The sequence below is a fragment of the Gymnoscopelus braueri genome (genome assembly GCF_963280865.1).
Source record: "Gymnoscopelus braueri genome assembly, chromosome: 1".
Classification (NCBI taxonomy): Eukaryota; Metazoa; Chordata; class Actinopteri; order Myctophiformes; family Myctophidae; genus Gymnoscopelus; species Gymnoscopelus braueri.
In genome coordinates this window covers 26,108,240-26,120,809 of record NC_137603.1, presented here as the reverse complement: position 1 = coordinate 26,120,809, position 12,570 = coordinate 26,108,240, and the positions used below count along the sequence as shown (strand labels likewise).

The window sequence follows — 12,570 nt, the reverse complement described above, 5'->3', positions numbered from 1 at the left end:
GGGGAATTCTCTTACAGGCAATGGATTTGGCCTGTGGTGACATACTACAGTAGGTGTGGAGCGTTGTCAAGGCTGGATCCGGCACACCAGAGGTGTGAAACAATGGGGTAAAACAATTTACCCCCATTGTTTGGGTAGGGACAACATTGCATGTGATGTGGACGAAGTCCTCTGGCCGGACCAGCACAAAGACTTGATACTGAGGCAGTATCATCTCATTATATATTTTTCTATTTGCATTAGCACAATATTTTTGAGTGTACTGTGTGTGTGTGTGTGTATAGTTTATTTATTTGGCATTGTTATTTTGGCAAATGCATTTTTGACCCTCAAGGTTTCAGCCTCCAGGTAGAAACTCAAAATAGTCAGAGAAGACATAAAACACCATAAAAACACCACCCGGGGGCTTAATGAAGTTCTATCAACCTCATAGACACATGAAAAACTGAAAAAGTGCAAAACCATGGCACCACCTCTTTAAGTCTTTCTAATTCAGGTGAGCTCTTGCTCATATACCTAATTCACTAGTAGTTTGACACTTACTACTGCAATTAACAGACCCTATTTTCAAGTGATGGGCTACACCATGAATGAAATGGCGGTCTATGGAGATGCACAGGTTCTATTTCAGTGATAGAAGAACAAAGTCAGCACAAGTAGAAATATCTCATTTATGAATTGGCCACTTCAGTGATTTTCGAATGTGTATTAAAATAATTTCCCCTTGCTGCTAAGAACAAAGTGTACAGCCTAAACTTGCAATATAATTTTCAGCTGACAGAGCTTTTTGGTGTGTAAAGGATCAAACATATTTTCAACCACGAGTCTACTGTACGGGAACCTATTCCGTCGCTGTCGGGAAGAAATCTTGTATCTCCATATTTCATATTTAGTTTTTTTGTAAAATAATGCCCTATTTTGTCATACTACAATGTCACAAAAGTAGGAAAAATAGCCAAGCTCACAACGCGGACATAGATCTGCTATTTTGCTACCAAAGACTATACAAATGTTACGCAATACCTCTCTGGACCCTGCTTGGCACTCAGCATAAAGGGTTGGATTGGGGTTAAGTCCCTGCGACATGCTAGTGTCATGCCCGAGGACGACTTGCACATCAAGCTGCCTCGTGCCATGGAAACAGGAGATATAGGCTCCTGACCTATAATGGGCCACATGGGACGGGAACCGCTGGTCCCCCCCCCCCCCCCCCCCAATATAAAGCGTTATACCACTTTATCCATGTTGAGCCTCTGGAGTCCTCTGTTGCTTCAATGAGCTGACTGATTAAAAGGCATACTACTGTGCTTCTCTTCCTCTCTCTTGTTCCCTCTTCAAAAGTACTCACTTCAGGGAGGCCGATGTTCTCTCAAAGCGTACTGTAGACTCCTGCTGTCTCTCCCTTATTGCCTCTGCTCTGCCTCAAGTACACTTTTTCCTATTTCTATCTTTCTCCATTGGCCTCTATTTTTTGCCAGTTTTAATTTTCAACCCATGTGTGGAACCTTCAGCAGATCTCAAACATTTGCTCTTCCTTCTCTAGTTCTCTGCTTGATTGGCTGCTTCTACAACAAGCAAAACATAAAGAAACAAACAGCAGGAGGAGGTGGAAGATAGACAAGTAGATGAGCATGTAAAAAGACAAGTGTGTCAACAGGGCAAGGAGAGGAGAGAGGAAACAATGATTAGAAGCGTGACTACATGAGATACTCTGAGCACATCTCCACTGAGCTACAGTTATGTAAGAGAATAGACGCATGTGTGTAAGCTTACACCCACCCTGATGCGTGCACATGGCACGCGAGCGCAAACGTACTGTACACCAATGCACGCACACACGCACACACACACACTTTCCTTGATTCCTTCCTTTCAAATTGGGCTCTGTGGGGCAAATCAATGTGACAGTTCACTGGCAGTGTAGAATGAAAGTGTCCAATCCTGGACTGTTCTGTGGGCCTCATAACATTCATACCCTGATCTGACACATACATACACATATGCTCTCGCTCTCTCTCTCTCTCTCTCTCCTCTCTCTCTCTCTCTCTCTCTCTCTCTCTCTCTCTCTCTCTCTCTCTCTCTCTCTCTCTCTCTCTCTCTCTCTCTCTCTCTCTCTCTCTCTCTCTCTCTCTCTCTCTCTCTCTCTCTCTCTCTCTCGTTGGGGAATGCTTACAAAATTGCTCCTGGGGGTCCCTTTCTGTCTGACTCTATTTCTAGAAATTCTGTTTATGTCTTCATCCCAGTTTGGACGTGTGGTTGTGGATATGTGTGTAAATAGGACATACTGTAGCAATCTGGCCGCTTTAGTGGCCTTACCGTGTAGAACCTTAAATCTGTAAATTGAATAAGTGGCTCTCTCTATCATGCTGCCTGCAGTCATGCGATATAAATACATCCATTCATCTCAAATGTACCAAATTACTACACTCTCTCAGTCTTCTGTCTGTCTGTCTGTCTGTCTGTCCGTCGCTCTGCATCTGTCCCTCTGTCTCGCGCATGCACACGCGCGCGCGCACACACACACACACACACACACACACACACACACACACACACACACACACCCACACACACACACACACACACACACACACACACACACACACACACACACCAATAACAAGATTGCAGCCCGTTATTCTGTTTTCAACACTTCAGAACAAATCTGGATAATGCTAATAAGATAATAAGATATCAACTCCGACAATTATGCTCTGGACTCACTTAGGATGTGAGATTTACACCACCACTATCCCAGAGGTAACAAAGATTCCTACAGACAATCATTTGTATTTTCAATTGGATTCATGGATACATGATTTTGGGCCAGCTTGACAGTTTGAATCCCCACTATGCATTCAAGTCAGTATGTTCTTGTCAGACAGATAAACAAAATATACAAATAAAAATAAAAAGACAGATGAGTCATGATGAAATGCTGCTTACTGCACATTCACACAAACAGAGCCCAACCGCCATTATTTGACTTATTTTTACAACATCGTTATCAGTAGAATAACCGATAATGATGCAGATCCACAAGCTCACAACACGGTGCAATATGAGCTTTCTTTCAATACGGCTTAAGTGGTTAAACAAAACAAAGTTTGGTTTATGGGTTGTTTTATTTACTTGTTTGCTTGTTCTATAATAAAAGTTCAATATTAGTTTTCATTGAAAGTTATCAATCAAGACGTTATTTGTGTTTATTTGTATATATTTATTTGTTTACTTCCGAGTTAAATGTTATCAAATAGACACTTTAATCAAATCTAGGTTCATCAAATTGATGTCAAGGTTTTGCACTTGACACAATATCAGTCAAAACATCGGTAATCAGCGGTTTAGGACTCTCCAAAATTGGGATCGGCATCAGACCCCAAGATCTGACATTGGTCGGGATCAATTCACAACCTGTCGCAAAGGTTGTAGGTTTGATCCCTGCCAAATACTATTGATGAAGCCAGTCTGAACGGTACCAGGGTGAAGACGTCTGCACCTTTTTTGGGGAAGTGCAGACATAATTATCTAAATGTGATCTATATAAAGACATCACTGTCAGGGCTCACACAGAGCACACTTTGTAGTCAGTAGAAACTCAAGGGAGAAATATTGGTGACAGTTGCATGCATCCATGGCTTATAAACATACTTATAATGCATTATAATTTCATTTCAGACTTCTCGATTTTACTCGGGTATATTTGTGAAGAAGACATTTTAAAACTTTTACTCCTTTACATTTGCTCCAAATCTTAAGTAGTAAAAGTATTTTCCCCCAATGATTTGGCTACATTCTGCTTGTTACTTTCATTAAAAATGTCATTGTTACTTTTATGTCTTATTAAATGCACATTTCATTCTGCTGTTTTGTGCCAGGGACCCCCAGAAGAGAAGATTGTGTTAAAAAATTCAAATTTATGCAAAATCTTCCAATACTTTCAAGATTTTTTTTCCCAAATATTGAAAAAATAGCAGATGTACAAGCTCGGAGCGTGGCACCAAGTGACACGCTGTGAGCTTGTATATCTGCTATTTTTTAACAGCCAAATCATGGGGACCCCCCTGGAAACCCCCCACTTTGAGAATTATGCGCTGCCTTTTTTGACTGCCTTAATCTATGTTATTTTGTAAAGATTTCATTAATTGTATTGTTTTATTTAAAGTGATTTGGTTTAGGCTATTTTATATTTTGCTTATTTCTATCATCTATCAATGATATATAATTTCATATTTTATACATTTCAATTACTTTCTGAAAAGTCAGATCATATGAAGTATTTGAGGCACCTCTGCTCAAAACCCCCACCTGAGGCCTGATTTATACTTCGATGGTGTGGCCTGTCGAAAATAGCAGATCTACAATTTAATTTCAAATTTTATTATCTATATATCTATAAATGCATGGCATTTCTGTGTCTGTCTATGTGTTTGTGCCCCCAACCCCTGCATATCGAGAGTCGATACAAACCGATGCGCCGAGGACCTGATGGACTGCACTGCAGGTGGGAAGTCGGTTGGATCAACTGTTGTCCAGAAGTGCTTCTATAAATTCACGAATCTCTGTGTGTTTGCAAGTGAGTGGGTGAGTGAGTATGTCTATCTGTCCTTCGCACACCTGACATCATAAACTATTACACTATGTCGTAATAAATACCAACGGCCCAGATTTTATTCCCAGCAGCAGTGCCTCTGGCTTGGCCGGGGCGTGCGCTCCAACAACAACAATGTTCGCAGGTGGGAATACGGCAGGCCATTGTGCCCTTGTTGCTGAACTAACGATGCAGACCTGGCACTCAAGGAACTGTAGAAAACATGCATCCAGAGGCTACTTTCATCGTGGTTCAGGGACGCATTACCAAAATACTTTCAACATATATGTAAACTCAGTTAACACACGGGAGATATAGCAAACTCAACCACTGCTATATTCCCTTCCACAAGAGCGATCAACAAGAGCAAGAGCTCCTCCACCCATAACTGGGTGGAGGAGCTCCTGCCCACCTATGGGGAAAAGCTGACGCAGTGCCCACTGTGAGGACAATCCACTGCTAGTCTGACCATTCAGGCGCTGTATTACATGACTGTTTTGATCATGTAAACTGGGAATGAGGCATCGAGTGGTGCCATCGACAAATACATGGAAGCAGTCAAGGGATTGACTGGGAAGTGTATGGAGGATGAAAATAAGCAAGATAAAGATAAGCTTAAATGATTGGCGTCCTGTCGAACTCACTCCCACAGTGAGCAAATGCTTTGAGAAGCATGTTAAGGAGCTAATTTGTTGCATACCGCCCACCCTGGACCCTTGCCAATTTGCTTACCGGGAGAACAGATCCACTAACGACGACATAACCATAATACTCCACACCGCCCTCACCCACCTGGAGAAGGAGAACTCTTTTGTGAGAAAGCTGAATGACTACAGTTCAGCATTCAACGCCATAGTCCCCTCCAGACTAAACACCAAACTCAGGTCTGTAAACATACAATATGGCAACCATATTTATACACTTGTATCACCTCTACCTGACTGGCAGAGTAACACAGAACCTGCTCAACCCGCTTCAATCCATCCAGTCTGAAATGCAACACTTATGTTTCACTCACAATTTAGGTGCCATTTCAAGCACATAATCCTTCATTAATCGTATGAAATAAAAGAAAAGGTTACCGCCGTGATGCCTGTTTGACGAGCGGTTCTGGAAACAAACAGAGCGCCTTTTCAGTAGTTACACACGATGCGTTGTGAGCTTAGAGATCAGATATTTTTGTGCAGCAGTAGCAGTAGCGCGCAAAAAAGTGAAACAAACGCATGTATCTGAACTCTGTGCGTTTTGGAGAGCGAGGAATAGAGCAACGAAACACATTGGGATGTTTAATATATTATAACCAACTGAGAATGGGAACATTAGTTGATATGTAAAGATATCACAGATGTTATAGATATCACAGATGGGCATGAGACATGATTAGGCAGAGGCTGCAGTGCTTCTGACGGCCATGCACTTGCGTTTGGACATCTCTCCATGTAATGTTTCGGTGAGCAGAGAGCTTTTGTTTCGCCCACGTCTCCTGACATTAGGCTATTATATCACATTATTAATATATCACATTATTAATATTAAGCACGCGAGTGGGAGGTCGCATGCTTTCACTTCAGTTCTCATGAGCATTCTGTGCTCTTTTGATCTCGCCACTTAAACGCACGAAGGATAGCACAGCGCCTTGTACAAAGCACCACATTTTTCTCAATGCATTGGCACCTGGCACGCTGATTGGTTTAATTAATGTAAGCGCCAGGTGTGTCAAACACTCAACAAAGCCGGATATGCCACGGTGGATTCGAACCCACAACCTCTGTGGTGTTGGGCAGGGACTTTACCACTGCGCCACTTGAGTGCTTAGATAACTGACTGATGTGTGGAGGATGGTTAAAGTATTCTGGTAAACTTTAAGTAAGATTATGTGTGTCATTTGCGAATCAGCATCAACTAAACCAATTGATGAAACTTCTCCCTCTTCAATTAGTTTACTTTTTCCCCCTTATTTCTCTCTCCCGCTCTCCCCTACCTGACACACACACACACACACACACACACACACACACACACACACACACACACACACACACACACACACACGAAATCATGAAATCACTCCTCCTGGTAGCAGATGGTGACTCATCTCTTGTCCCTGGCCTGGTGAAACTATATCTGGAAATGAGACCATTAGGGATTTGGGTTTTGGGATGTAGACAGAGATCTGAGGGCAAGACAGGTCTGACATATACAGCTTAAACAAAAGAAGAATAAAACACTCAAACTTATACCGTAGATCAGGGATGGGCAACTGGCGGCCCGCGGGCCGCATGCAGCCCGCACCGTCACTCAATGCGGCCCCAGGCAAAAAAAAAAAACTTTTTTTTTATCACAAAGAAAAACTAAACATATCTGAAATGGTGAACTATTGCCTTCAATGAACCATTTTAATTACAACAGTCCACCAGTAGAGCGCTCTCGTTTATTTTAATAGAAGCCTTATTAACTATAATTCTAGTGTTCATTTTTGTATATTTTTAAGCCAAGGTTACAGCAATACTCTGAAAGGCATACTCAGGAATGTGAAGTTTTGTTTAGCAGTACAGCTGTAAGTTGATAGAAGCATTACTAAATGCTACTGTAAATAAAAACAAAGTTATAACAAATAATAATAGTTAATATCCCTTATTTATCACATATGTGACTATTATGGGCTTTTTGAGTAATGGCGTACTACTGGCGAGAGTGCCGATAAACAGGGACGGGCTGGGGCCAAAATTCAGCACCGCCCCCGGACCGTCGAGCTAACGGGGGGGGGGGGGGGGGGGGGGTCCCTGCCGATAAACAATGCGGCCCCCCAGAGTGATTGAGGAAATTTTGTGGCCCTTACCATCTACAAAGTTGCCCACCCCTGCAGTAGATCAATGGTTAAAACAGACATTCATGTGAGAAGAAAAAAATCCAACTGCTAAAGGTAGCAATTTAATATTAGTTTTTTTTTCTGTCAGTATAAGTTCATACAATTTTTCAAGAATGGATTATGAGACAACGGGTCCTTGGACACAGATGCCCCATGGCCACAACACAATGTTGTAATGTCAGTACATTTACAACCAGCATTAAACCAAGGAAGGTAAGACCGTAAACATTGTAAACTGGGCCCAATTTACACAGATAGGGTGTGGACTGTGGAGGGAAAACAGAAACAACTAGATAAAGTGCTCCTCGGAGCACAGGTCTCAGCCAGGTCAGGTACGTTATTGTGGCCTCCTGGTGGCGCTATAATAGGCCAATGTGAAAAGGGTGGCATTTCTTCCTCGGCCTAGTGGGAATGTGCGTGTGAAATTTCACGGAAATCGCAAGCTGCGTTTTGAGGCATTTTGTTCAAAACAGACCAATCCTGCAAACTTTGGAAGCCAACCTTAGCCAATGAGGATGGAATATGGGATATCGGACAGATCCGTGTTGATCAAATGACTATAGAGATACTGTGTACCGATTTGCATGGCGTTTGGATAAAATATGTAGGAGTAATATAAAACATTTGTTTTTGCACAAATCGGCGTCCTGGTGGCTATAACAGGCCCATGTGAAACAGAGGTTATGAAATTGGCATCCAGGGAGTGTGTGTGCACAGTTTCGCAGCGACCGGGCCAACGGTGCCGGAGATTAGCTGCTAACGGACGGACAGGACACACGGACGGACGGACACGCGGACAGGCTGCACAACATACTCTCTCGCCATGCCTTTCGGCCTGGCGTAGACAACTAGAAAAGTGTGCTCCTCGAAGCACAGGTCTCCTACAGGCCGGGTTGCCTAACAAGGGCTCGCAAAATTTGGTTGGGAGTCGAAGCCAATTGGAATGGACTCTGAAAAATCAGACTCCATCTCCCCGGAGATAAAGTGTACGGATTTATGTGGATTTTGGAGTTTCTGTAGTAGCAAAACGAAAACACAAAAGGGCAAACATTTTAAAATGTCACAAATGACCGGGCCTTATATGGAGAGTTGCATCACGATCCAAGAAAGATTTTGATTGTACGAACTACAAAGGGCCGGCCGCTGCCATAAGCAATATAAGCGGTCGCTTAGGGCCACATTTTATTTTTACTTTCATATTGTAATTATGTCATGTATCTCCTATCCAACAACTAGCGTTATTATTTTTTAGTATGCAATAAAAATGACATAATTATTTTATAATGGGGGTGTTTGGGGGGAGGGGCCACCCAAAAAATCTTGCTTAGGGCCACGAAAATCCTAGAGCCGGCCCTGGAACTACAGTTCAAGTGTTATAGGCCAAAATGTGAAGTGGACTGTTGTAGCGCCACCATGAGGCCGATTTGAAGGATTTAGGATGGAGGCTCTTCCTCGGCCTACTGTGAGTGTGCTAGCAAAGTTTCCCGGCAAACAGGCCGGGTTCATGATTTGTGGCATTTCGTGCAAAACAGGCCACTCCTGAAAACTCGGAATGGAATATGAGAAATCGAACAGATACGTCTTGATCACATGACCACGGAGATAATGTGTACCGATTTTGGGCACAATCTGTAGGGGTAGTAGCAAAAAAAAAGTCTAGCAAAAATTGGCCTCATTGTGGCGCTATAACCAATTAGAACAATTTTGGTTGGAGGGTCTTCCTGGGAGTGTGCATGCAAAGTCAATCGTCAAGTGGTGCATGTGGCATTTCTGGCAAAACAGGCCCCTCCCGCAAACTTTGAAAGCCAATCGTAGTCAATCAGAACTGAATCTGAAAAATCGGATAGATACATCTTGATCACATGACCACAGAAATAAGGTGATACCAGTTTGGGTGAGGTTTGGACAAAATCGGTAATAGTAGCAAAAAGTGTGATTTGAAGGGAAAAAAAGAATGGAGAAAAAAAACACAAAATGGTGTCTATTGTCTAGTGGAAATAGGCGTGGCCTATTTGAGGAGTTGCGTAATGATCCAGGGGGGAAATAATTTTGATTGTATGGCGTACGGTTCAAGAGTTATGCCGTAGATTAGCAGTTCATATACAAACACACACACGGACGGACGGACGGACAGACGAACACTAGCGAAAACAGTCTCTGGCCGTCTGACCTGCTGGAGACAACAAAACATTATGGGGTCTTCAAGAACCGTGACTTTGTCTATTTCTCAATGTCCACCTCTGAGACGTCCCTTAAGAAGGAGCTTCTAATGGAAGTGTTGTTTTGGATTTCTTCCTTTCTGCAGAGTTGGAGGGCCCATATGGGATTGTGTGATGGAGCACTTGGCCCTGAAGTCTTACAGAACATTCAATTTGAAGGTGTCATGGTGGTTTGATAGGTTAGTCCTTTTACTTTTCAACAGGTATTTGGGGATATGCTGTTGACAGAAGCAATCCCTTGGTCCCCTGGTCCTGTTTCCAGTAGGTCTGTTCGGTAATCCAGTCATGTCTATTTTACTTTCTCTGTTTTTCAGTATTTCAGACTTTGTTGGGGTTTATTTGCATATACCATAACTTAAACTACATGTAATGTTGGATTTTAATTATTGGCAACTTTAAACTCTAGTTTGGCATCAGAGTAGATGGAAGAATTCATGGTGTCACTTTCACCTGAGCAGATTATCTGGGAGTAGCTCACCCCAAAAAAAATATCATTTACACACCCTATAATGAGTGGAATTAAAGGAGAATTTTCGTTTCATCACTTTATGTTGAAGAAAATTAACTTTTTAATTCACTTCCGATTCAAACTGTGACATGTACAGTACAAGCGAAGAACTCCACGGCATGCCCGTGGGGTTCACAATGGGAGCTCAGGGCTCAGAGTGCCCGGGCATGTGCGTTAGTGCATGAGACGATTTAGCTCAGAAGTAGTTTAAAAGTGTATTTTCTTCTTCTAATGCATGGTTATATTTTGGAAAGGTAAACAATGCATGCCAAAATGAGAGGTTTTGCATCACACTGTGAGCGTTGTGTTTATAGCCTGATTTGTATCTATTTCTATTCATCAAGGATGTAATTATTTTATTCTTCATTCACAGTAAAGGAATTTTATACAAACAACATTTTTGGGTGAACTACTCCTTTAAGACTGAGATTCTGTCCAATGGGCTACTATATTAGGCCTATATGTTTCAACAGGAGACTTCACTGTCACTGTCATATTCAAATAGACTCACCCACAATATGCTTAATGGTGAAGTTAAAGACAATGGAGAAAATATTTAAAAAGTTATGTTCCACAATAACCTACAATATTCAAGTGCATCACGCAAATACTGAAGTCGTGATCCATGTGTAGCCTACATAGCCCATAGAATGGCGGGCACAAAACTCACATTGTCTTCATGCTTTGCCTTGCCTTTGCATCATGAAGCACATACACCGCCTGGTAGCATTTTAACCATAAACCACAGCATCAGTATTGTGGGGAAAGATGAAAATAGCAGATCTATAACTTATAAGCTCACAATGTGATGCAACGCAATGCGTTGTGAGCTTGTCAATCTGCTATTTTCAGCGAAAGCTTTCCTTTCCCCACAATTACAGAAAACAGAAAAGACACTATCATTGAGCCCTGAGGAGGGACTCCGGTTACCCAAATGGGGTTTAAGTGGTTAAAAGGCTACTTTATAAGGACATTCAGAGGCAAACCTCCTTCATTCAGCATCAGGTGTTTGATCAATAACCACCACTCGATAACACAGCAACATCCCGTATAGTACGAATACAACACAATAAAGACAAAAAAAATGCAACAGATTGCCTCCTGGGTGAAGCTTGTTTCCCCTCCCAACTGTCTTGTTATATCGCCCGATCCCCACCAACCCTTTCCTTTCCATCCACTACGGACAAATGCCGATCGTGGGCACGTCTAGGCTATTAGGTGCGGCGTCTAACACACAAATGCGCGCGCGTGAACCCCCATGCACGCACCTCGATCGTACACATGAAGACACAAAAACACGGCCGACTACTCCCTCGTGGGTATGCTGGGAGAATGGATGACCTTGTGCGTTTCGACCCAGGTCACCTCATGCGAAAACCGCGGCTGTTGAGCCACAATGGAGCACAACAAGTGCCTAAGTGTCGTTGTCTCCTCCCGCCACCCTAAACCACCACATCACACCATTAGCACGTTTATATGCCCCCATCCTTTATGAGCGAATGCTGTTACAAAATCGCCAGTTTTAATGCTGGTGAGTGATGGGCCTGTGTGGACAATAGTACAAATTAGCAAATTACGACAGGTTGTTGGAATGACCCCCAGCATCATTACTTGAGCCCAATATCATGTCACATTCAAGGACGTTTTGCAGCCAAAACGCGACAGCTGTAAACTAAAGGGAGACTAGTAGAGACATAGACTGAAATTGATTGCTTATTATTCACCGATGACAATTGATAATATGATATCTTTCCACTCACCTTTGCTGTTATCTTCTTCGCTGTTCAGATGCATGTCTCTTCTTTTCGTGTGTTCATTTATTGATTTATTTTTAAACGTGTGCTTCCTATTAGTTTTTTTTTTCTTTAAGTTAAACTCTTTTATTCCAATTTGGATACGTAGTTCTTGCCGTTTATTGCCGTTGGCTCAGCTGGCTGGCGCGCCCCGAACGCGCGTTCACTTGTGCGTCCTCCCCGTGTTATGTGTGTGGAGCAGGTGTACGACGAGTTGATGTTGTTGGAGTGTGTGTGTGCATGCGTTTAGCTCACAGCCGCTCAAAGGGATGGATTGGTCGCACTCGCAATAAAAGGTTGCAGGGAGGGGACGACAGACGGACAGACGGGCGGGGTGACGTGAAGAAGTCGGTAGGAGGTGTAGCCCTCCTCACAGCTGGAGATGCGAATCCGTGCGCCTTCAATGTTGTCCATTTGATTTTCCCAAAGGTTCCCGATCCTTACCACCATATTGCACTGCTCTGTTCAGATAAATTACTGAGTATTGTCACAGCACACACCCCGACTTGGTCAAATTCCTTGTCAGCAAATGACTATAGCCTAATTGTAAATAATAGATGCCAATCACTTCCTTAAATCCAGACGCTGTC

General features: G+C 42.7%; 1 protein-coding gene across 1 annotated transcript in view; it reads right to left on the bottom strand.

Moving 5' to 3' along the window:
• The window catches only part of syt7b (synaptotagmin VIIb), a 110,754-nt gene extending 98,672 nt beyond the window's left edge, over positions 1-12,082 (bottom strand). Inside the window, exon 1 of the mRNA XM_080424720.1 lies at positions 11,948-12,082. Coding sequence (XP_080280846.1) covers positions 11,948-11,981 — 34 coding nt within the window. The 5' untranslated portion in view covers positions 11,982-12,082. The remainder of the gene's footprint in view (positions 1-11,947) is intronic.
• Between the last annotated feature and the right edge of the window lie 488 nt (positions 12,083-12,570).